Here is a 26,252-nt window from a genome sequence, read left to right as displayed (position 1 = left end):
GTGATATAAATATATTCTCACTTTATGTATGAAATGTGTCTATAAGGAAAACATTCTACAAGTCATTCATAAAAAGTAATTTTATCACTTTATAGTCTTAATGAAGTACATATATTTTCAAAGAAATAATTTTCCCTCGATCAGTATCTGTATCTATTTGTGTGTTTCTCAAGTTTATTTTTAAAGAGACAATGTTGCTAGAAAGTTAAAGGTGATTGGAATATTTATATCTTAGTAAGATTGTTTAAAAATGATACTGTCAAGTTAATTATTCTGAGTGTTAGAAGACTCATATATGTTCTTAATTCATTAATAAAATAACTCAGAAAGGGAAAAAACCCAGTATATTTACTAAGAAACTTTACCAAGTATCTGCATGTTCTGATTCTGTGTCAGGTATACAAGCTGTAATATTCACTGTGGCGCCTGGCATTAAGGTTTCATTTACTACTATGTTCTGAGAAAGACTTGGCTTTGGAGTTGGAGTCAGTCCTATAAATTACACATGAAAAGAAACAGAATAATGAATACCTTGAAGTCATTTCCTCATACCTCATAGTAACAAGTTGATAGACAACATATACCTATTCACATGGAGTTAATACTGCAAGTACAGATAAATGAATAGGCTAGTAACATTGGTTATGCTTCTTACTGGTTAGTAATAAGAATGGATTTATTTTAATCAAATCAATTAAAAACGAATCAGTACTTTGGTAACTCCAGTAATAACCTGCTTAACATGGTTAACTGGTTTCTGGGTAGAACTGGGCGAGGTAAGTCAGAAATCTTGTTTTGAATTGTAGCTCCCCTTTTACTACCAGTGGGGCCTTGGGCAGGTCATTTCCTATGTCTGGGTCTGAGCTTCCTTATTTGTAATATGAAGAGAGCTAGTCAGATTATTTAAGACTCCCTCTACTCTAAATTCATTGAAACCACATCACAGGTAGCATTGAAGCTTAGTTCTTTTCATGAGAACAATGTTATAAAAATGGATAACTAGTCAAATGAGGTGGACTTTTGTGACTTTCCAATAGGGTTAGGCTATAATACATTAACACTATTGCAAAATGATGTTAGTGTAATATTACACAGTATATTCTTTATGTCAGATTTAACTTACAGAAAGGACATTTGTTCTCGACGCTGCACGTTCTCCACAAACCAGAGATAAGAATTTTGTTTTCAGAAAGAATACTCATTTTTGAAAGGGGTGGGGCAGAGTCAAGAAAACCTTTGAGATTCCTTTGTTTCCCAAGAGAAAAGAATAGATGTAAGATCTGTAATCCTTACAGAAAGCTGCTAGTTCAGAATGGGATACTTCTTGGTTTTGAGAAGCCAAAGGGAATAAGATATTTATTGGAGGATGAGAGTGGGGAGAGCAGGACGTGCCAAGTCACATGCAGTTGAAGGACAAAAGAATGGCAGAGTTTGGTAAACAAACAGACCAGGGGCAGTACACCAGATTCTCTGCGTGTTGAGTGATGTTTATCTTTACAGCTTGGTTAACGTTCCCTGTTATCTATTTTCTATCTACTAATATTGGTTAAAGAAAATGAGGATATTTAGCCTGGAGATGTGGAGGGGAAGTGATTGCTATGTCTTCGTGTACTTAAAAATTTTTCATGTGGAAGAGATGTAGGGCTTCTTTTAGTCCCAGAAGGGAAAACTTTCTAACAATTAGAGCTGACTTAATGAACTGTAATCAAAGGATATTGTAGAGGAGATTCTTGTTCAGGTAGGAGTAGGATTAGATAAGTTTTCTAGGCCTCAGTTACCTCATTTGTAAAATAAGGGGGTTGGATTAAATGATCACCAAGGTCTCTTTAAGCTCTAAATGTATGTTCCTACATCTTTCGCTCTTTTCAACTCTGAGGTTATATGTTATGTATAAGAGAACTACCCTACCCCTACACATAAGATATTCTAGTCCAGGAGTTCTTAAAGTGGGGTTCACAGAAAGGAAGATTTCAGAGAACCTGATAGGAAAAAAACCCCTACATATTTATGTGCTCTAACCTCTAACTGAAATTTACTATTTCCTTTGATTTTGACTATAGGCAACAAACATAAATCTGAAATGGGCTTCATGGGCTTCACCTAAACGTCAAAGGGTTCATGAGACAAAAGAAAATTAAGAAACCCTGCTCTAGACCAATCCCTCCTCAGGAGTTCTAAATAGGAAATTAAAAGGCAGTTGCCCCTAAATGGAGCAGGGCAGACTCAGACCTTTCAGCTATTATTTGTATGTATAGGTCATTTCTAAGTCAGTCTTAATCCACACATGGCAGTCATTCTCTTTCAAAACCGACAAAATCTCCAAATATAACACTGATCAGACTTTTTGGGAATTAAAAGGAAAAAAAAACTGGACTGTCAAAATCTTAACCAAGTTGTCACGTTTATCATTTCCCTTTTAAGCTCTTACTAATTAACCCACCATAGCCATTTCCCAACCCATAATGTTAGCAGCAAAGTAGTCGGAGAAAGTCAAGGGGCACAAGTTGTATTTGCTTCACAAACCTACAGATGGCACATGTGTGAAATCTATGGATGAAACGGAACTGTATGGAAGAGCTAACAAACTGGATGCAGAGTCAAAAGCTAAGCCAAAATTATAAAGATAAAATTTATAGGCATAATATTAAAGGTCTACACTACACTTGGGTTAAAAATAATCATCTTTCATGAATACATGATGGGGCAGGTACAGCTAGATAAATGTTCATATCAAAAAGATCTGGGGATTTTAGCAAACCACAAGCTCAAGTACGAGTCAATATCATGATATGACAAACAAAAATTCAACTTCCTAAGTTGCAGAGAATCTAGTACAAGGTAGGTGACAGCAGTGGTATACTTTTTTGTGGCGAGACCATATTTGAAATACTGTATTCTGGGCGTGAGACACTAACAACAATATTAAAAAGGTGAAGCACATTCAGAAAAGATGAGATCATACCACGTAAGGATAAACTGAAAGAAAAGAAAACATCTGAGGGGTAGCTATCATCAAATATCTGAAGGCTGTCATACAGAAAAGGACTTGTTTTAGTTAGCAACAAAGGGCAGCACTAAGATTAATAAGTACAAGTTTTGGACAGGTAAATAAATTTGCTGTCCAAAACTGAAACTGACTGCCTTGGGAAGCAGTACAACAGTTACAGTACAAATAGTTGCAAGATGAGTTTATAAAAAAGCCTTTGACCCAACAAGCAATATAGTTCTATGCCATCTTACAACAAAAAATGTAGGAAGGCTAAATTATCTTACCCTGTCAAGTCGAGGAGAAACATATCAAACTCAGATAAATTTACTTCACAAACAAGACTGAAAAAAATTAGTTTCTCAATTACCTGCACCAGGATTGCAATAAGTCTCCGTAGACATGAAAATAACAGCTAATCCAATTTCTGCTTCAGGGATGGCTCTCAGATGCTGGCTATTAAAGATAAGAGGTTTTAATAGTAGTAACGACATTCTAAACTATCAGTGACTTTAAGGAAGCTGTATGACTACGGAGGTCACTTGATCTCCCTAAACTTCAACTGCCTCATTTAATAAAATGGTAATTAATAACTGCACTATCTCAAGTAGTTATGAGGAAAGAGCTTTTTAAAACTTAGAACATTATTTAGGAGTGATTTCTCATGGGGGATCCTCTCTGCACTCCAGACATGGCTCTCTCCCACAGTCTCCACCATCACTAATCACCAGCTACTGTGTATGACTTATTTTTCCCCACAGTGATGACAGACACAATTTCAAAATACGAACTTTGCTGTTCCTCATGCTTCTCATTTCTGCCTAGGTACTGGCTATAAGTAAGAATTTTTTTTCCAACAGGTGATGACAACTGAGAAGAGAATTTAATTATACGGAAATTTGGTAAAATTTTGCCTCCAACTTGAGGCTTCCAACAAAATAACTTTCTTCAATTATTATACATTCTACCCTAAAACTTAGAGTTAAGTTCTTCTAAATTTATCTAACTTATGGATTCCTGCCAGAGAGGATAAAGAACATTACAGAACAAAAGAAAAAAAAATGCCTGTGACATTAAAATATGCCAATTTTAGCATACTTAAATTGTCAGCTTTGAGTCCCTTCATTGTACCTCATGTTTCTTTCTACATTTCTTTTGAGAAATGGAGCAAGACTGCAATGACATATCTACTGTTCTATTATCAAAAAGCATACCTTTGAAGCATATCCATAATTGAACGGATCCATTTTCTCACAGAATCGGGTACTAAAACCTGTGAATCTGTTAATCCTGCATCAACAATACATGTTCCAGGAGTTAAAAAAGAAGTAGCTTCTTTATCTTCCTCTGTTGCCAATTTAGCTTCACCACCTCCAAGAAGAATTGCTGCTTTCATTTTCTTATGCTAAATTTATATATTTTGAGGGGAAAAAAAGCTAATTGTAATTAATTTCTGTTGTATATTCTTTTATTACTTATATCAAAATGTTTATTTTGGCATTAGAATAACGACAATCTAACAGGAAATTCTTGTGCCTCTTTTTTTAGAAATGTGGCCAATGCTGAATCTGACAACCACTGTTCAACTGATGTGACTATCATTTAGGTCACTTAACTCTAAACCTGATAAAGGTATTTTTTTGTGGCACTTGTATTTTACTTTAGGGTACACATAGTACTCTCCTGGCTCTTCCCAAGAAGAGTATGACCAATAGAAAATAATATGTCTCCTCTGATGCACCAACATGGCCTAGAGGCTTAGAGGCTGGCCTTAAGAGCCTGGGAGGCCTGGAAGTCTTCTCTTTGATACAAACATCTGTGTAACCATAGGCAAGTCACTTAAACTCTCAGTGTTCCAGGCAACTCTTAGATTTACAGATCTGCAGTGGTGAAGAGAGCTTCTACTGAAGTAGAATGAGAAGAAGGTTTAGACCCAAAAACAGAAACAAAAAAAAAAAAAAAACAAAACCACACACAAAAAGCTTCCTCTAGGAAACTGCAATTTCTCTCAGAGCCCCAAACTATAGTCATCATTCTTGCAGAATTCTGAAAGAGTGGGTAGCAACCCTCAATGACAATCCAAAAAAAATTTTGAGAAACTCACTTACAGTTAAGTACTATCTTGCATTGGTATAGAATTTTATTATATTACTAAGTATATTAATACCCATAATCTAATTTGACCTCACAATAACCTTTTAAAGTAGGTACAACAAATGATTACTCATAAAATTCAATATTTATCAAGGGCCTACCTGCTATATATCTCACTGGCAAGACAGTCTGCTAAATGCTATTTTCATTCCTATTTTATCCATGAGGAAAATAAGGCACAAAGATATTTAGTGACTTGCCCTAGTAACTGAGATGATGAGAACTCAAGTTTCCTGAAAGCTAGTAAAGTTTTTTTCTTTTTTTATACCATGCAGCTCCCATTGTCAATACTTTTCTTTTATATAGCTTGTTTAAAAACCAGGTATTAATAAACATGATTACACTGTGAAGAAGCTCAAAATGGAGCAGCACTACTAATTACCAAAAATTCTATATTGTGATGGGGCCAAAAACAATCCTTAACAAGTCTTTTAAAATGTCAAATTCATACATGACATGCATAAAAATTGCTGTTACTATTGATATACAGAGATAAGTTATAATACTTTGTGTGTTTGTATCCCCCTAATAAGGAAAGTGCAACAAAGTATGATACTATTACATGGCCTCTGGGTCAATAACACCAGAGTTCAAGTCCTGCCTCTGACATGTTATTTGCATAACCCTGAGCAAGTCACCTAACCTCCTGAATGTCTCAGATGATTCTCTTAAGATTCTAAGCTGCAGAATAGCTCCCCATCTACCTTAGTAGAGAAAGCTTCCTAAGCCATCAAAAATCAAAAGGCCAGACCTTTGTCCCTCCCTCTCTCCCAAAAGTCCATTAGTATTACCTGTTTGGCATTTAAGAATATAAAAGTTTTCCCACTGAATATTTGTTTTCTTTCTTTATGCCTTGATAGATCCACATTTTCATTATTAATAGCAGGCTCATCAATGGGAGGATAAAAACTGTAAGAACAAGTGAATTACATTAAAATAAAATACAATCTGAGATTCTGCTAGCTTGATAATTATGACTATGTGAACAATAAGATGGCTTTACCTGTACAGGAACATGATCACTATGAACACTATGTAAGAAATACCACAATAAACTTTTTTGCATATGATGATATGATAGATGCTATATAGAAATAGAAACAACTACTTCCTCCAAGGAGATACCAGTTTGAACTAAAAGAGGAATTGGTCAGAGAGCATTAAGGAAAACTGCTAAACCAATCCAACTGGCACAAATAACCTGCCTTTTTAACCAATTTGTTTTTTCAGAATGTTGTATCTTGGATTTCTTCTTGTCCTTCCATCTAGCTTTATCTATAGTCTCTTTCCCCATTCTCTCATCATTTCTGCAGCCTTTCACCTTCCCAATATCCTATACTTTTCTTCCCAGAAGAGGTAAAGTAGCAAAACCTATATATTTTTTTAAACCACATAAATCCCTTCTCCTGTTCCTTTTGAGCTCAGAAAAGATGCCTGCTATGAATTTTCCTTAGCCTAAACAGAATGTATGTCCCTTGAGAATAGGGTGCATTTTCAATTTCAATTTTATGTTGTGCCTAGCACTGAGCCCTCATTCTAAGTTGCTGTGTATATGTATGTAGGCAGTACTCTTTATAAAGTCCTAGTATTAAATTATTTCATAACCTGTAGCAAAAAAAGGCTATACAGATATATTACTGTCCTATGGCTTCTTTAAGCTGAGCTGTGAGGTTTCAGTTTGTCCTTATATTCCGTTTGCAATTTATTTCTATCATGTCCTGATAGGATGTATGCAACCTAAGTTACTAAAGTTTAGAAGTTAAAAAACTGCCCAAGGAGCTGATAGTTTGCACTAAACAAAATACATATAGTAAGAACATTAACTCATTCATTCAATGAGTACTTAGTAGGTATAGAGGTGCAATGCATTGTTCCAGATATTGGGGGGAGGAATATAAGAATAAGGAAAGTACGGTCCCCATAATCAAGAAACTCACAACATATTAAAGAAGTATATAAGCTAAGTATTTAACACCAACAATCACTGACTCAGTCACGGATCCTGCTGGCTGCCTTTTAAAACTATTAAAATGGAATCTTTTGCTAGCTCACTTAGCACCCTCATTTCTCACCTGGCTGCACTACTCTACCCTGGGACTTCTCAGGCCACTCTCCATCTGTAGCTCTACTTGGTTTCAACTCTAGGGGGAAAAGATGCTCCTGGAGTCAAATCTCCCCCGCTGCCCTTATTTTCCAGCAGCTTTTTGTGTTTTGTCTTCCCCCATTAGACCAATGTTTTCCTTGAAGGCAAGGACTGTCTTTCTTTTTCTTATTTTGTACCTCCAACTTTAAGCATAGTGTCTAGCATATAGCAGGTGCTTAACAAATATTTAATGAATTGAATCAAACTGAATTTTCCAGTTCATTACTGAAAAAACATCCTGCAAGAAAGATCCCATTAGCCTCAGAATTCAACCTCATCACCATCCTCTTATCCCTCAGATTGGAGGGTGGAACAATGAACTCCCAAACCTCCATTTAAGGATGAAGCCCAGGTAAGAATATCTCATTTCCCACCTAGCTATGCTACGCTGGGATTCTCCACCATCTCCCCTTGGCTCTCCTCCCCACAATTCTTTTCAGCTTCCTTTCGGGTGTTATCTGCCCCTATTAGATTGCACTCCTTAAGGGGAAGGCAGGAACTGTCTTTCTTTTTTGTATTCAGACCAGTGCCTGAAGCACAGCAGGCATTTAATAAATGTTTACTGATTCATTGATCTAGGAAAAATACATACGATGCATGTAGCTTTACAATTTTAATGGGCATTCCAACTCCCTCATTATACAGATGAGGAAACTGTGGCCCAGAGAGATGAAATAAGTTCCTCAAGAACATAAAATACAGTAAGTGTTAGAGTCTGGATTCAAATCCAAGTCTCTGACTCCAAACCCAGAACCTATTTCACTGGATTAAGCTACCTATCTAAAAACATTTGTATCTTCTCATCAGAGAATCAAATCCTGGTCTTCTATGGGATAGTCAATAAATAAACATGAGTCAGGCACTTCGGTAGATCTCTGAAGATAAACAGAAAGACAAAACACAGTCCACCCTCGAAAAGCTTACAATCTAATGGGGAGAAAAGCAAACTGATACGTTCAAACTAGTTATGTCAAGAATAAACAGAAAATAAGCAAGGGAAGGTTCTAGAATTAAGAGAGTTTGGGAAAAGCTTCCTGCAGAATGGGATTTTAGGTGAAACTTAAAGGACACCATTTTATACTAAAAAGAAGTATATTGGAGAAAAAAAATCTCATAGAAATTCAATATAACAAATATTACTATGTCATAATGATAACAAAAAAACAGGATCTGATAAGCTAAAATTCAATTTGCAGCTAACTTTTTCTGGACATGTATATGTGTGTATTTACATAAGGTAAAGAAGCCTGGATTACAACCAAGGATCAACTCCAGTGAAATGGAATATAATCTTTCAGGGGAGGAGATGGATATTCAACAAAATCGGGAATTTCCAAACTTTCCTGATAAAAAGACCAGAGCTGAACAGAAAATTCAATTTTCAAATACAAAACTCGAAAGAAGTATAAAAAGATAAACAGGAAAGAAAAAAGAAAAAGCACGCTATTCAACAAGATTAAATTGTTTATATCCTTAAATGGGGAGATGATATTTGTAATTCCTGAGAATTGCATCTCTACTATGGTAGTTAAAAGGAGTATACATAGAGAGAGGTTTAGGCATAAGTTGATGTTAAGTGGTGAAAAGGGATTGTACTGGGAGAAGAGGGAACGGTAGATAAGGGTAAATTATATCATAGGAAAAGGCACAAAACCTATTACAGTAGATTGAAAGAAGGGAGGGAAATGAGCATTATTTGAATCTTAGTCTCATCAGATTTGGCTCAGAGGGAATAACATAAACACTTAGGTGTAGAAATCTAATTTACTCTATAGCAAGTAGGAGGGGAAAGAGGAAAGAAAAGGGAGGGGGTGGATTGAAGGGAAGGAAAAGGTGGTAAAGGGAAAGGGCAAGAAAAGGGAGGGAGATGATAGAAGGGAGGTCAGACTAACGGTGGCAGTGGTCAAAAGTAAAACTCTAGTGAGGAGGAAAGGGAGAAAGGAGAGAGAAAAGCATAAACGGGGGCAGGGAGAGAAATAGGATAGAGAGAAAGACACAGAGAGTAATTGTAACCGTGAATGGGATGAACTCTCCCCATAATATTGAAGCTGATAGCAGAGTGGATTAAGTACCACAATTCTACAATAAGTTGTTTATAAGAAACACATTTGAAGCAGAGTGATGCACACAGAATAAAGGTAAAAGGCTAGAACAGAATGTATTATGCTTCAGCTGAAGTAAGAAAAAAAGTATGCATAACAATCCTAATCTCAGACAAAGTAAAAGCAAAAATAGATCTAATTAAATGAGATAAGAAAACCACATCCAAGGTACCATAGACAATAAAGTAATATCATTACTAAACATATGCACCAAGTGGTGTAGCATTCAAATTCTTAGAGAACTTAAGAGAGTTACAAGAAGAAATAGATAACAAAACTACACTAGTGGAGGACCTCAAACCCCCCACCCCGCACCCCTCCCCACAACTAGATGAATCTAACTACAAAATAAACAAGAAAGAAGTTAAGGAGATGAATAGAATTTTAGAGTAATTTGGAACTATGCCCAAAGGGCTCCAAAATTGTGCATACCCTTTGACTCAGAAATAAAACTTATATAGGTCTGTATCCCCAAAAGATCATAAAAATGGGAAAAGAACCCACATGTACAAAAATATTAATAGCAGCTTTGCATAGTGGCAAAGAATTTGAAATGGAGGGGAAGTTCATCTATTGAGCAATGGCTGAACAAGTTGTGGTATATGAATGTAACAGAATACTACTGTGCTATAAGAAATGATGAGCAGCTGGTCTTCTGAAAAACCTGGAAAGACTTCTATGAACTGATGCAGAGTGAAATGAGCAGAACCAAAGACCATCATACACAGTAACAGCCACACTGTACAATGACTGACCCTGACAGACTAAGCTCTTCTCAGCAATGCAAGGTTCTAAGACAATTCCAAAAGTCTCATGATGGAAAACACTATCCACATCCAGAGAAAGAACTTCGAGGTCTGAATGAAGGTCTGAAACACACTATTCGCCCTCCTTTTCTTTTGTTGTTTTGTTTCTCCTTTCTCATGGTTCCTCCCATTAGTTCTAACTCTTTACATTATGATTCATGTGAAAATACATTTAATATGAATGTATAAGTAGATTCTGTCTTGGGGAGAAGGAAGGAAGAAGATAGGAAAGAAAATTCAAAACTCAAAATTTTATGGAAGTGAATGTTGAAAACTAAAAATAAATAAATTATATATTAAAAAACAAACAAACAAACAAAAAAACAGTACAGGATTTGGAGTTAGAAGCCCTGGATTCAAATCCTGACTCTGAAGTTGCATAACTTCTCTCTAACACTATAAAATGAAAAAGTTGAACTTTTAAGATCCCTGCTAGCACTAATCATATGAAAGTGTAAATATATCAATTTTTATGTCTTCATTCTCTAATAATTAAATCTGAGATTATATTTTAAGCCAATCTTTCCTTAATGTGATAATGAAAATATACTTTACCTTTCAAGTTTTGGAGGCTGTTTCTTTGTCTGAATGGCTTTGAGAAATTCAGAAAAATAATCTGGTTTTACAATAGGACAACCACAAATCAGTGCACATATTGTCTAAAATGAGAGAAACAAATTGTTTATTTTATTAGTGATCATTAACAAACTAAGAATTGTGGCTAATGAACATTAAGAAGGCATCCCAAACTTGTATATAACACAAAGTTAATAGAAGACTTATCTGGGGGAAAGATCTTCAACTTCATATTCCTCATGGCAACAACAGAGAATAGGCTGTTCCCAAGATAACCTTACCTTTCTTCAAAAATGAGAGTAGCTAAAAGTCAATAACACATTTTAGTTTAGGATGGAATTTTTCTTTAAAGTATTTTTAATAAATAGAACTTTAATTTACTATCTGTAAAGGCTTAAAGGTATCACATAGAACAAGGGCTATAACTTGCATTTGAGATAATGCCTATGTGACTTTCCTTAAATAATTTTAGAAAATATCAACTATGAAAAAGGCTTAATTCTGTGGCTGCTTTATATTATTTAGGGTGAAAAAAAGAAAAAACCAAGTCAACTGGAGTCAATAATCACTGCTGATTATTTCCAGTACTCATACTGTGCATAACTCCATAGGTGATATGCTCAATAGCTGTCAAAGATAAAGTGCAGTGGAAAAAGAATTAGAATTGACATCTGGAGACCTAGGTTCAGTTCTCAGCTTTGCTGTACTACTTATCTATGCGACCTTGGACAAGTCAATTATTCTTTGAGCTTCAGTTTTTAAAATAAAGGGATTGGTCTGGGTAACCTCTGAGGATCCTTCCACTCACTAAATCTATGATCCTGCCTCTCTACAATCAGAGTTAAGAGGGCTTACAGTCTCACTGACTTTCACAAAGCCTACATACAGCCCCTCCTCATCTTACCCCCACAAAAAACCAGCCTTATCTGTCTCCAAATAAAGTTTCTGGAAGGCAAAGCAATAAAAAGGGGCAAAGGTATACCTGGACAAGTATTAGATTTTTAAGATAGATGCTTTAGAATATTGACCTTGCTCCTTACTTTATTCATGACCACAGGCAAGTCACTGTGCATCTCTGGGCCTCAGTTTCCTTGTATGTATAATGAGGGAATTAGATTATATATTTGAATTCTATGATAGTCAACACAATGGCCAGTCATGACTCCAGATGGCCGAGGAGGAGGAATACTACCCATGTCCTGACAGAGTTCGCTTATCCAAGAAATGGGGATAATAACAGCACCTACCTCATAGGGTTGTTGTAGTGAGATACGCTATGTAATATGCTTTGCAAACCTCACAACACTATATAAATGCTAGCTATATTACTATGGACTAAACATCCAGAATAAGACATACAGTTTTTTGGATATGGCCATTATGGAACTTTGTTCTCCTTGACCATTTGTTGTATATTTATCACAAGGGTTTTCCTTTCTTTCTTTTTTTTTTTTTTTTTTTTTGGTGGGATGATGGTAGGAGAGAGAAAAAAAATAAATGCTTGAAAACTGATAAAAAATGAATTAAAAAAATAATCCTCCAATACTATGAGCAAATCTAAGAAAGGATCATTCTAGGAATAAATACAGAAACACAAGTAAATTTGTGTCTTTTGTACTAAGATGACAGCTAATCTCATGATAAACTGGATGGTAATAATCATCACTGCTACTTCCTGTTGGGAACTGTTGTCTTCATTCAGCAATTCACTTTTTCTTTGGAGCACATTCACAACTTTCCTCCAGCCAACCATCATTCTTCAGACTACCTCCTCTCAATGGGCTGTGTCTTGCTAGTGATTTTTAAAATAAAATTCTATCATAATAATGGTGAAAAGAACGCTCAACTTATAATGGAAGGAGCTAGGCTTGGGTCCCTGCTACATAGACTATATAATCTATAACAAGTCATATATATCCTCTATGAGCCTTAATTCTTCATCTATAACACAAGGGTGTTGGATGAAGCAACCTCAAAAGTTCCCTTTCCAGGTCAAAAGGTTTCTGACAAGTGGAGCACTTCAACTGGATGAACCTCTTAAATCTTTTTCAAAATGTATTATTACTGAGCCTAGTTTATAATCCTATACAAATGAACACAAGTGAAAACCAATTTCAAATAGAAAGCTACCTAAATATAATGGTTGTGCAACTGCAAATTATTACTTATTTCACAGAAGAAAGGATATAAGCTACAGAGAGAGTCACTCCCATTTCTACCTAACGCATAAGCATGTGGTTATCATCTGACAATTATCAAGGTGAACTTTTCATCTCTGCTTCACTCATGGCTTTTCTTCCTTCTTTGATGTCTCCTGTTTCTAAAAAGGTGCATTTTATTTATACTATATCCTAGTCAGGAATACTTGTACATTCTTATAGGTCAATGTAATTTTAATTCTCTATAACCAAGAGCTTGATATAGTTCTCATTTTTAGAAAATGAACAAGATGTACTGAAGCAGTAATTTATTTTGATAAACTTTCAAACTCTGAGGTTATGTCAGAAAACTGCATGATGATTTTTCACAGCAAAGAGAAATGTTTTATTAGATAACTAGAAGTTTACTGAATTTTTAATATCACAGTGCAGTCAACTTACTTTAATAGTAACTTTAACTGACACCATGACAAGGTGAGTACATTCTTCTGTCCAATTGTTTACAACAAGTCCTCCAAGTTGTAAAACAGCTTGATTTAAAACAGTTTTTCCAGAGACATCTAAACAAGACGGACATGCAACCAATGGTTCATATTCCACTCTGTAGGGAATAACAAGATACACAATTTTTATTATGGGCTTAATAAGGATAAAGAAGTAGACCAACTGGAAAATATGGTTACCTGTTTAGTAAAGACTAAACAAGATCAGATTCTATTCCACCACGAAACAGTTCTCATTTCAGTCAGGTGTGTTCATTTCGGTTCAAAGAGAGTCCAGTTATTTTAAATCTCCCCAATGCATAAAAACAAGAAACACTATTATCAATAGTCTAAAGGATCCACTTATACTTTCATCCACTCTTGAGATTCAAGAACTTGGATCAATGCAATCAATGACCAACAATGATTCCAGAAGATCAGTAAGGAAGCATGCTCCCTACCTCCTGACATAGAAATGTTGATCTGAGAAGACAGAAGGAGGTAACTGGGATTGGGGTTGTCATGACCAATGTGGGAATTTACTTTGTTTGACTGTTAATATTTGTTATATGAGTTCTGGTTTTTCCAATGAGAAGAATGGGGGAGAAAATAAGAGGGAGAGAAAATCGATTTTTGTTAATTGAGAAAAAAACCCAAACTATTAAATTTAATTAAAAAAAAAATCAAAACATAAAACTGTTTAGGACTTAAAAATGCACTGGACAAGTATGGCTACAATATCAGTGTTGCATTATGTAGGAACCAAACAATTTGTGTTCTAATTTTACATCTATGAATACACCATACTACCTTTAAAATTTAAAAGTAGTAATCCCTGCTAATGGGCCTCACCTAGGCATTTTGAAAAATACTCATCTTTCTCTTTTTATTGATGGAATACAGACACAATCCTTATGATCTGCTTGTCCGAGCTCTCTGACTGCTGGCATTGGCTTTGGGGGTACAGACAGACTCAGATGTCACAACTCTGAGATTCTATGAATCTGATTCACGCTATATTGTATAATTTTGTCTGACAAACCAGGTGCATGGTTCTACCGGATTTAGGGATCAAAAACAAAATAAACAGCAACTTAGGTTAAAAGAAACAAAAACAAAACTTGGCCACAGGGAGAAAGTTTGTCCATTTAAATGTCTGTCTAAAATGTACTTACCTAAATTTGCTTTCAAAGACTCCAAAGGTAACTTTATCTCCTGTCTTTAAAGGGAGTGGAATCCCATTCTGCATTTTTTCTTCATTAATAAACGTACCATATTTAGAATTATCTTTTATTGTCAATATAGGGATTTCAGAAGCCTGACTCTGGAAATGAACATATGTATTAATGTTTCTTGCCACTCAGAAAATACATGTTTAAAATATTCCTTTTTTTTTTTTTTACATATGATGAAGCCATAAATACATATCTCTAATGTCAATAGGAAAAACACTATGAAATCAAAGATTAATTTACATGGGAAAAGGATACCAAACAAAATAGGTTGAAAAATTTGGTGAGGAAGGTGCTAAGATGATAGTTAACCTCACGATAAACTGAATGGTATAATCATCATTGCCACTTCCTGTTAGGAATTGCTGCCTTCATTCAGCAATTCACTTTTTCTCTGGAGCACATTCATAACCTTCCTCCAGCCAGCCATCATCCTTCAGACTACCTCCTCTCAATGAGCTGTGTCTTGCTTTCCTTTAGTCAGAAGAATTTTCTGCATTCCTTGACTTTATACTCTCAGCTCTTGGTACTTTGTAATTCTAGTATGTTAGCCTTTCCCCTTCCCAAATTTTTCTATACTTTCTATACCCACTATCTAACCATCATCAATCATCATTTTCCCAAATATATTCCTTTCCTATGAAAGTAGTTCCAATTTGTCCATATTCTGTTCTTCCCCTTCCCTACCCCCAACTATTAAAGTGTTGGATTCTCCCTCCCTCTCAAGATACTGAGTATCTCTGAATCCACGTTCCTGTGTTTATATTTTCCCACTATACTATGCTCTACTTTACACATCTCTAAACTATTGCTCACTTCCAGTCTTTATTTAAGAAACAGGATTGGTTTTTTTTTAAGTACAAAGAAGGTAAAACAACCCAGATGTGAATTTTAAGTATAATGCTGTAACTGTCCACTGATTCAATATTTTACTCGTTATGAAGGTACACAAATGCAGTGATAGATGCCACAATAGAACATAAAAACTAAAACCTTAAACTGGTCTGACAGACACTAGGCTTTTCCAAAATTATAATAATTTCAGCATAGGTAATACGTACACATGTTGTTCATTTTGTATACTTTCTGAAAGCTAAATGAAGATTTGGAGTAGAATATAAAAAAAAATCAATAAATAAGTAGTCACTATTGACAAGGTACAATTGTTCATTTCTGTTATCATTAAGAGAGGAGACCATTTTATCTTAAAAAGAAGCCCCACAAAATCTTTTCCTCTGACTTCAAAACAATCTTTTGTTTTCACAAACATATGGCTCATATAATCTTACAACACTATATGACAATTAAGGAAGAAACATACCAGGTTGGTCATAGAATGTCTGACAGTCAACAAAGCATGATTTCTACTGATTGATTGATCATCTTCAATTAGAATTCCACAATTTTTTCTTCCAACAACGTAATCAACATTAAGCAAAAGTCGATAAGGATCCCCTAAGGAAATCATAAAGCATATTGACAATGAAAATTCCAAAGATTTTTCCACCTAAAGCAATAATTGTAAAGAAAGAATTTTAATTTTGCTAGCTAAAAACTACTGAAATTTGCTCAAATCAAATTTGTGTTTTAAGGTATTGGGTTTTTTTGGTCTGGACCTGTAGGGAGCTTCAAGTAAGGAGAATCTGTATTAATACAGAGCAGTAAATATTCTGCAATGCAGTTGTTTGGGTCACTGACAGGTTAATAAGTTAGTGATCAAGTGAAAATGAATAGGTATATATTGTTAAGAAGTATTTCTCTATCAAATACTCAAATGAAACTGTGATCTTATCAATATGGATGTTTCTTCCAATGAAAAGGATCACAACCCATGCATGCCTAACATCTGGTGACAATTTTGCCTATAAATTTGACATTCTGACATGAAGAAGACATCACTAGAGTGCTAGGACTGTCCAATTATCATCCTTTACCACTCCCTCAAGTCAATTTCTTTGATCAATAAAAATATATATTTTAAAAAATCACTCAATTTACAAAATATGCCAATTGATAAAACTTAAATGTAGGAAGAAGTCAATTACAGTAAAAATATTTTTCTACTTCATTTACTACAAGATTCTCTTAAACAGCTCTTTTAGTTGATTTAAAATGATTGAACTTACAAATCAGTTTCTCAAGTATGCTATAAAATATTCCTTCAAATGTTGGCAAATTCTAGCTACTGTCAACCAAGCATACAGCTAATGCAGGTAATTTTTTAAATGAAAGCTTATACTAAATTTACATTTGAGAGTTGTGAAAATGAACATAAAAATGTTAATATTATCAACCAATATGAAGACTTAGCATGAAGAACACTTATTTATTTTGTGTGGCATAGGAAAAATACCCAAAAGACAACTGTTTTAGCTGATTAATCACAATCTTGTTATGTGACTAACACACGATAAATACAATAAAATTTATAATAATAAACATTATTAGTGTTTTAAATTTTGCAAAGCCCTCTTTGGTTGTTCAGTTGCTTTCCAGTCATATTCCACCCTTCATGTCCTCATCTGGGGTTTTCTTGGCAAACTACTAGAGTAGTTTGTCATTTCCTTCTCCAGTTCATTTTATAGATAAAGAAAACTGGGCAGATTGGAACTCACAAAGATGAAGTTTCCTGACTTCAGGCCCAGCACTGTATCCACTGTGCCACCTAGCTGTCGTAAAGCACTATATATGTGTGTGCATATGTATATATACAGACATACACATAAATGTACATATGCACTGCATTTGATCCTCACAACAACTCCATGAGGTAGGTTTTATTATTATCTCCATTTTACAGAGGAGGAAACTGAAAATCGGAGAGGTTAAATGACTTACTAGCCTGGGGTTACACAGCTAATAAGTGTCTGAAGGAAGATTAGAACTCAAGTGGCCCTAAACACCTTCATCTTCAAATAGTACCAGCATGATACCTAATGTTTTTAAATTTCCAAACAATTTTTACATCTATTACTGAATTATAGTAAGTTTTCTAATTATAAACACTTGATACTGCCAGGCCTCAGGGAACATGGCAATCAGAGATCCTTAAGTTAGGGAACTACTACATGATAGTTTAGCCCTCATCACCCCTACTTCTCTTTCTACTCTACCACAGCCCTTTCCTGCCTTCCTATTTCCCAGCTAGTACTAGTGCAACGTGGGAGAGAATCACTTAATGCAAGAATGTGCATTGGAGAATTCTGAGTTCCTGTATCACCTGGAAGTATTACCAAAACGGTCTCCCTCTAAATTAAATCATCCTATACATCAGATTAACAGTCCTAAAACTCTTGATTTCCTTATATTAGCCCAAACTCCTTAGGTTTGTAGTCAAGGTTTGCCAGAACCTGGTACTTACCTACTATTAACTTTCCCACTCATCCACTGAAACCCTATATAGATTGTTCTTCATGATCATGAGCACGTGATCTCTTCTGCCAGGAGTCTGAAAGCTTCCACAGCCCTCTTATAAACTGTAAATGTTTCAAGTACTTCCCCAGTGATAGTATGTACCATTTACATACATCTTAAGTCCAAGGATCAGCCTAGTTAGTTTGAAGAAACATTACCAGGACTGTCACAAAGTGATTTTTTTCAGCCATAGAAACTCATGAACACAATCTCATATTTAATATAGAGGTCTACTCATTTCCCACTATTTTCCAATACTTTGCTTGGTTTCTACTCCACGACCACCATACTAGGTACCTTCTGGCAGCCTTTCAAGCTTCCTTCTGTGTACTGACTTCCTTTGTTAGGTTTGAAAGCTCCCTGAGGAAAGATGATAATTTTTCCTTTTCTGATTTGTATCTCTAGTGCTTAGCACAATGTCTCATACATAGTAGGGGCTTAATAAATGCATACTATTGGAGGAAAGAAGAAGGATTGTGCTCATCAAAAAAAAAAATCAAGGATCCTTCTTAAAAATATTAAGTACTTATAATTAGTACTTCCTGCTCCTCTTGCCATGGTGGGTGTGTAAGACATAGTGCTAGGCACTTGCATCTCATGCCTCCCTAAAACCCTACTTATTCTTCAAGGCCCAACTCAAGTCACCTTTCCTTCAACAAGTCTTCAATGACTTCACCATCTGACTACTGCCTAAATAGAAAAAGACATACATTTCATCTCATCCAAAAAAACCTAATGGTCATGTCTTCTGGCTATCATGGCTATCCCTTTCTTAGAACTGGCAGTTCTGGTACTGGAATATTAAAGACTCAGGTTGAAGCTTTCCTTTACTATATATATATATATACATACATACATATATATATATATATATGTATATATATATAGGTATACATATATATATATATATATACATACATATATCAGCCCTCTGGTATTTCCTTAATCTTTTCTTTACATAAATTCAAATGCACAATAATAAAGACTATTGCCTTAAGTATTTACTGGCATGTCTGATGCTTTTGAGCAACTTCATTCAAGTCTCCAAACGTCTACTGGGACAGGAAGATAAAGACAAATCTCAAGCCTCATGGAGTTCAGTTAAGTGATTCTCATGGCAATGTGGCCTAACAGATACAGGACTGACCTTCGCGTTAGGAAGTCTAAGCTTCAATCTTCTGTGAAAAGTGCTAGAATAGCTCTATTGGGGAGACTTTCCACTTTGTGGGGTGGGAGGTTTTCATAATAACTGAAATCACTGGTGTGGATCATAAGTTAAAAGTTATCCTCATAAAAGTTGTTTAAACAAACATGAAATAACTGCCCTCATCCTCCAAGTTGGGAGTGGATATAACAAATGCTTGCTAACACTTTACAAATAATAGTTTTCTTACAGCTGATCCTCTGTTGCCATCTTGTGGTCAGTTGTGAAAACTATTATAATATCAATGGACAGAAGACTGTTTTAGAGACATATCTGTTATCTGTTGGTATCCAGTATCAAGCCAGTACTTAATATAGGCAGCAAACAAGTTGCATCAGAAGAGCTAAAAAGATGAAAGGGCTAGTCAAGGAAATTGGTCTTTGGCACTGCTACCTTGAAATAAGAAAAACTAGTGACAGCAAAAAAGGAGCAGTAAAAAACTGCTGAACCTTTTGCTATTTCACCACCAATATCTTTATTGAATTTAGTACTAGAGTGAGGTTGTTGGACTAATTAAAATTCACATCAAAGGCACAGTGGGACAGGGAATCAGAGGAACTGGGTTTTAATCTCAAATCTAAAGATATGGGGCATAACCTTAAATCAAGTAAATTCACCCAGAGCTATTGTTTTCTCAAGTGTCAAACTAAAGGGGTGGGACTAGGTTCTGAATATCCAATATAGACCCTGGTCTACTTGATGGTGAGATGCAGATCACCTGAAATATTTAACAAAATCATTTCCTATGTTACTTTAAGTAGTACACATGACCTAGCAAATTAATTAGGATCTAATAACCAAAAAGTTCTGGCTATGTGGTTAAACTCTAATTGTTTATCTAGTTTTAGGAAAGTACATCATCTTTCACTATACTAATGAGAACAAAACCGTAACAAGACCTGCAGCCAGAATCTGAGATGTGCCCCTACCACAACATAGTTAAATGGAAATATTTATAATAAACTGATTTGATGGAAATGAATTAAAAGTGAGCACTACGACTAAAAATATGCAATGCTGTATGAATAAAGATTATTCTTTTCTAGAGAGAGTGGGAGTTACTTTGTTACTTCTCTTTTAAACAATCCTGTTTATGAGCAGAAGACTGGCTGATGGAGAATAGCAGATGGACATCCATTTTCTAAATGCGTATCCACAAAAGAACAGAAAGTTGGAATGGATGGAAAGGGAGGGTATTGCGATCTGCACCAGTGGAGGACCAACTGTGATGAGACCACGAATAATCCAGCCCGGTACCAGAAACAAGGCTTGGACCTACGAGGGAGTGACCTTAATCATTACACTACTGCCGCAGGGCACAAAATAATGCGGCCCCTACTAAAAAAACAAACAAAAACCAACCTAGGGCACGTAGGAGAAGTCAGGAAAGCAGATTTAGACCTGAGAGCAGCCCTCTCGTTTCGGGAAGATGAGGAGGCGGCCACTGGTCCTGAGTCACGAGCTGACGCAGGATTCGAACTCGGTCTTCCCGAATCCCGAGTCTAGCTCTCCATTCACTGCACCGTACAGCTGAAGACAGACTACATGGCTTCTTTCCCCGCTAAAGACCTGACGTACAGGGACTCGTATTCTCCGCTTCCCCCTCGGCGAAGATCGAAGGATCTAACACGGGGGAGGAGCTTTGTAAACCTTCAAGCGCTACGTAAAACCTAACTACTCCATCACGGTCGCTCTCGCATCGAGCGGATCAGAATTTTCTCAGACAGACCACGCCCCACTAGCTTAAGAGTTTTCAGCTCTAAGGAGGATGCAGTCTTGTAGGGGCGGGGCTTCCGGTGGCCTGACCAATCAGATAAGTGAGGGGGGGGAGGATCCGAGGAGAGTGACTGGGCTTTCTGGAGAAAAAAAAAAAACAAAAAAAAACCAACTTTTCCGGGCCCAGCAGGGGGTCGTGATTTGGGGCACGTCTCGCAACTGCACACCCGCCGCTGGCGCCCCTCCCTTCCCGCAACTACCCCAGTAGCTCTTCTCCCCTCTCCCCGCTCTCCCTCTGGTCACCGGCGACAGGACTGTGGGCCTGCGTGGGGACTCCAGCTAGGGCCTGTCCAGCCGCCGTGCCTCCACCGTCCTTACCTCGGGCCGGGCCCGCGGCGGAGAGCAGCTTCCACATGAGCCCGGTCGAGGTCCGGACTCCGGAAGCTCTGCTCTAGCAGAGCGGCTTCACACGCGGGAAAGGGCCTGAAGTTGCTTCCTGGTGCCGACGGGCACGCTCCCTGCGCATGGCCGGGACGGGCGCGCTCCCGGGAACGAGGACGTTTACGGGAGTGTTTGAGAAGGGAGGAAATGGTAGTGAGGAAAAGGAAGAGTTGGTGACTGCCCCGCCACCTGGTGGTTGGCGGAGGGAAAACAGCCTAGACTGCGAGACTGATTTTTTTTTTTTTTGCCCGGCATTACTTCCTAGGATTTGGAACTGGAAGAGACTTTAAAAGGCCATTTAATTCCCACCCCCTCCTCAGTTTGCACATTAGAATCTTGATGTCCCCGAGGGAAAGTTACTTTCCAGAGATCACATAGAGTAATTAGGGATGAAATTCTAATCATACCCAGAAATCTCCAATAACAAACAACTTAGCACCTAGTAAGCACGTAATAAATATTTCTTGAATTGAAGCTACTGGACCAAAATCCAGTAAAGTTCCATTCAATTCAGCAATTGAATTATATACCCACTATACCTCAAGTTGTATGCTAAGTGTTAGCACATACAAGAGCTTATACTTCATCTCAACGTAAGTTGTTCACTTTGGTTTTTTTTGTGGAGGGGGAACAATCAGAAATGTATCCCTAAGTAGGATGGAAGACAGAACTGATATTTCAAAAAAAAAATCTTTTGCGAAAACGTTGAAGTTCTGAGTACTATGTATTTTCAGATTTTAAAAATTCATTTTCATTCATTTCTATTGCATTGTGATGTTTCTTAATCTGTAAAATGAGGGCATTAGAGTAGGTGGCTTCTGAGGACACTTCCTGCTAGAGATCTGTGGTCCTGTGATGAATTTCTCCAAAAAAGAGTTTTAATGTTGCTAGCTCTGCTTTTAATCCAGGAGGGGTGGTGATGCGTGTGACCAGCAACAGCGCAAGGTGCTGTGCCAGAGCTGAGGTGAAACTGTTGTTTCTGTCTGTTGCTTAGCAACTGTGGAACCCTGCTGCTCTGAGGCTAAAAAATGAAAAGGAGGAGCTTGAAAGATCATACACAATGATCAGGAAGGATTTTATACCAGAAACTCAGGGCTGAGTCAATAAGAAAACCATAAGCATAATTGACCATATCAGTAACAAAATCAGCAAAAATCATATGATTATATCAATAGATACAGAAAAAACTTTTGACAAAATGCAACACCCATTCCTATTAAGAATACTAGGAAGCATAGGAATAAATGGAGCATTTCTTAAAAATCATAATTAGCATCTATCTAAAACCAAGAGCAATCATTAATGGGGATAAACTTATAAGATCAGATCCTAGTAAGATCAGAAGTGAAGCAATGATGTCCAATATTATTCAATATGGTACTAGAAAGAATAGCTGTAGCAACAAGACAAAGAAAAGAAATGGAAAAAAATAGCAATGAGGAAACAAAACTGTATCACTCTTTGTAGAAGATATGGTGGGTGGTATATTTAGAGATCCTACTCAAGCCCCCACCCCCTTTATGTTTCATTTTCTTCATTAGAATATAGATTCTTTGACGATAGATACTATCTTGTTTTTTTGTATATGTGTCCTCAGTGTTTAGTGCAGGACTTGATACATATTAGATGCTTGATGAATGCATTATCTTTCTATTTTCCCCCAATTTCTCTTCCCAATGCCTGTCTATCCACACATGCTATTATATTCAAATGTTTCTACTAAAATGAATTTGCCTCAATTTTAAAGAGGCCAGGGATTAAGTAAAATTAGGTAGATAGCCCAGCCTCTGCAAGAATGTTAGGAATTTCTTTTTTAAATTGTTTTCTTTTCTTCTTTTATTAATTTATTTTTAGATTTCAACATTTACTTCCATAAGATTTTGAATTCCAAATTTTCTCCCCATCTTTCCCCTCTCCCTACCACATTATTCCTTTGCCCAATCTGCCCTCTCTTCGATCAACCCCCACCTCTTATCCCCTTCCCTTCTCTTTTCCTATAGGGCAAGGTGGATTTCTATACTTCACTACTTGCATAACATTTCCCAGTTGCATGTAAAAACAATTTTTAACATTCATTTTTAAAACTTTGAGTTCCAACTTCTCTCCCTTCCTCCCTCCCCACCCACCCTCATTAAGAAGGCAAGCAATTTGATAAAGGTTATATATGTGTACACTTCCATAACAGTCATGTTGTGAAAGACTGACTATATTTCCCTCCATCCTATCTCACCTCCCATTTATTCTGTTCTCTCCTTTGACCTGTCCTTCCTCAAAAGTGTTTGCTTCTGATTACCCCTTCTCCCATTCTCCCTCCCTTCTATTATTTCCCTTCCCCCTTACTTTCCTGTAGGATAAAATAGATTTCTGTGACTAATTGAGTATATATGTTATTCCCTCCTTAAAGGAATACATATATATGTATATACACACACACACACACACATATATATGCGCACACATATACATATATAAATGCATGTATATGCACATATGTGTATATATGTACTTGGATATTCCCTCCAACTACCCAATACTGAGAAAGGTCTCATTAGTTACAAATATCATCTTTCCATATAGGAATGTAAACAGCTCAATTTAATAAGTTTCTTATGACTTCTCTTTCCTGTTATATCACCAAGGCAATATTCACAGCATTGGTACTGACTATAAATATGCCAGCATAGTTCTCAATCACAAAATATAGAAGACTCTCCATAGAGAAGGCAGAAGAAAAACATGTATTTAAACACCAGAAAGCCAAATCCCAGAACCAGAAAGCAAAATCTGTCATGGTGACCAAGAAGTTAATAACCAGGATCATGGCAGGGGTCCATTCTCAAACCTCCCTTCCCTAAGCCAGGGCCTTCTCACTATTAACTGTCCTACTGTGTCAGTTGGCCTGGGTTCTATCCCCTCTGAACTGACCCTACTCACTCACTTCCTCCTGGTTCTACTCCACCCTTCCTGTTCCGCCTCTTCAGCAAGCTCCTCCTACTACATGTGACTTAGGCTTCTAGGTGATTTAAGCAGATCATATGGGTCTATTAGTGAGAAAGATCTTTCCATTTAAATTACTATTACACTTGTTTACCTTTTCATGCTTCTCTTGAGTCTTACAATTGAAAGTCAAATTTTCTATTCAGCTCTGGTCTTTTCATCAAGAATGCTTTAAAGTCTTCTGTTTCATTGAATATCCATTTCCTCCCTGAAGGATTATACTCAGTTTTGCTGGGAAGATGATTCTTGGTTTTAATCCTACCTTCTTTGCCCTCCAGAATATCACATTCCAAGCCCTCCGATTCCTTAATGTAGAAGCTCCTAAATCTTCTGTTATATTGATTGTATTTCCAAAATACTTGAATTGTTTCTTTCTGGCTGCTTAAATTATTTTCTCCTTGACTTGGGAACTCTAGAATTTGGCTACAATATTTCTAGGAATTTTCCTTTTGGGATCTCTTTCAGGAAGTGATCAGTGGATTCTTTCAATTTCTATTTTACCCTCTGGTTCTAGAACATCAGGGAAGTTTTCCTTGATAATTTCTTGAAAGATGTTATCTATTCTCTTTTTTTGATCATGACTTTCAGGTAGTCCAATAATTTTTAAAATTACCTCTTCTGAACCTATTTTCCAGGTCAGTTATTTTTCTATTGAGATATTTCACATTGTCTTCTAATTTTTTTCATTCTTTTGGTTCTGTTTTATAATTTCTTGATTTGCCATAGAGTTATTAGCTTCCATTTTCTGTATTTTAATTTTTAAGGAATTATTTTCTTCAGTGAGCTTTTGGACCTCATTTTCCATTTGGCCAGCTCTGCTTTTTAAGACACTCTTCTCCTCATTGACTTTTTGTACCTCTTTTGCCATTTGAGTTAGTCTATTTTTTAAGATTATATTTTCTTCACTATTGTGGGGTCTCCTTTAGCAAACTGTTGACTCATTTTCATGGTTTTCTTGTATCACTCTCATTTCTCTTCCCAACTTTTCTTCTGCTTCTCTTACTTGATTTTCAAAATCCTTTTTGAGCTCTTCCATGGCCTGAGACCAATTCATATTTTTCTTTCAGGCTTTGGATGTAGGTGCTTTGACTTTATTATCCTCTGGCTGTATGTTTTAATCTTCCTTGTCACCGAAGTTGAATTCTGTAGTCTGAATTTTTTCCTGCTGTTTACTCATTTTTCAAGCCAATTATTGCTTGACTTTTTAGCTCTTTGTTAACATAGGATTCTGCTTCCAGTATGTAAGGTGTACTGTCCCAAGCTTCAGGTGTTTTATGCAGTTGTTTTCAGAGATATTTCTAGGGACCTGTACATTTTCAGTTCTTCCAAGTTTGTATGATCAAAGGAGAGGAGTTTACTCCTCTCCTGGTCTATGCTCTGGTCTATGAGTGACCACAAGCACTCTTTTCTGCCTTAGAATTGTGAGGAGGATTCCCTCTCTACCACCACCACAAGTTCTGCCATGCCAGCACTTCTCCTCATCCCGGGACCACCTCCCAGGACTGTTATCCAGATCCAGGCACAGGCAAAGCAAGAGAATTCTGCCTCAGTGCCAGCAAAGAGATCCCTGCAATCCTCCTCTGATCAGCTCCATGATCCCCCTGAAAGATTCAGAAGCAGCAGCTGCCACCACTACCCCAGGGCTGGGTCCATGACTGTGCTCCTCTCTTACTCAGGTCCAACAGACCTTTCCTACTGACCTTCTAAATTGTCTTTGGCGTTTGTTAGTTAAGAATTCTGGAAACCACCACAGCTGCTAATGATGCAGTCCCCTGAGGCCTGCTCCAGTTTTGCTGGGGGACCCAATCTTGCTGGTGCAGCCCACACTGGACTTCTCTCC

General features: G+C 36.7%; 1 protein-coding gene across 4 annotated transcripts in view; it reads right to left on the bottom strand.

Moving 5' to 3' along the window:
* NBN (nibrin) overlaps window positions 1–21,528 on the bottom strand; it is a 47,777-nt gene extending 26,249 nt beyond the window's left edge. For 3 of the 4 annotated variants that reach the window (XR_011965855.1, XM_072603615.1, XM_072603616.1), the window contains exons 1-9: window positions 21,353–21,528; window positions 15,962–16,095; window positions 14,584–14,732; window positions 13,368–13,527; window positions 10,747–10,850; window positions 5,932–6,049; window positions 4,201–4,391; window positions 3,357–3,442; window positions 366–492 (exon numbers count right to left, since the gene is read on the bottom strand). Coding sequence is in view for 3 of the 4 variants with exons in the window: in XM_072603615.1 (XP_072459716.1) it covers window positions 366–492; window positions 3,357–3,442; window positions 4,201–4,391; window positions 5,932–6,049; window positions 10,747–10,850; window positions 13,368–13,527; window positions 14,584–14,732; window positions 15,962–16,095; window positions 21,353–21,389 (1,106 nt within the window). In the remaining variant the exon portion in view is untranslated. Of the gene's footprint in view, window positions 1–365; window positions 493–3,356; window positions 3,443–4,200; window positions 4,392–5,931; window positions 6,050–10,746; window positions 10,851–13,367; window positions 13,528–14,583; window positions 14,733–15,961; window positions 16,096–20,620; window positions 21,115–21,352 lie in introns of all 4 variants that reach the window. The other variant, XM_072603617.1, reaches the window with a different exon arrangement.
* Between the last annotated feature and the right edge of the window lie 4,724 nt (window positions 21,529–26,252).

The sequence above is a fragment of the Notamacropus eugenii genome, chromosome 4 (assembly GCF_028372415.1).
Source record: "Notamacropus eugenii isolate mMacEug1 chromosome 4, mMacEug1.pri_v2, whole genome shotgun sequence".
Lineage (NCBI taxonomy): Eukaryota > Metazoa > Chordata > Mammalia > Diprotodontia > Macropodidae > Notamacropus > Notamacropus eugenii.
Note: the sequence above shows the minus strand (reverse complement) of the source record. Positions and strands in the feature narration are given on the sequence as shown.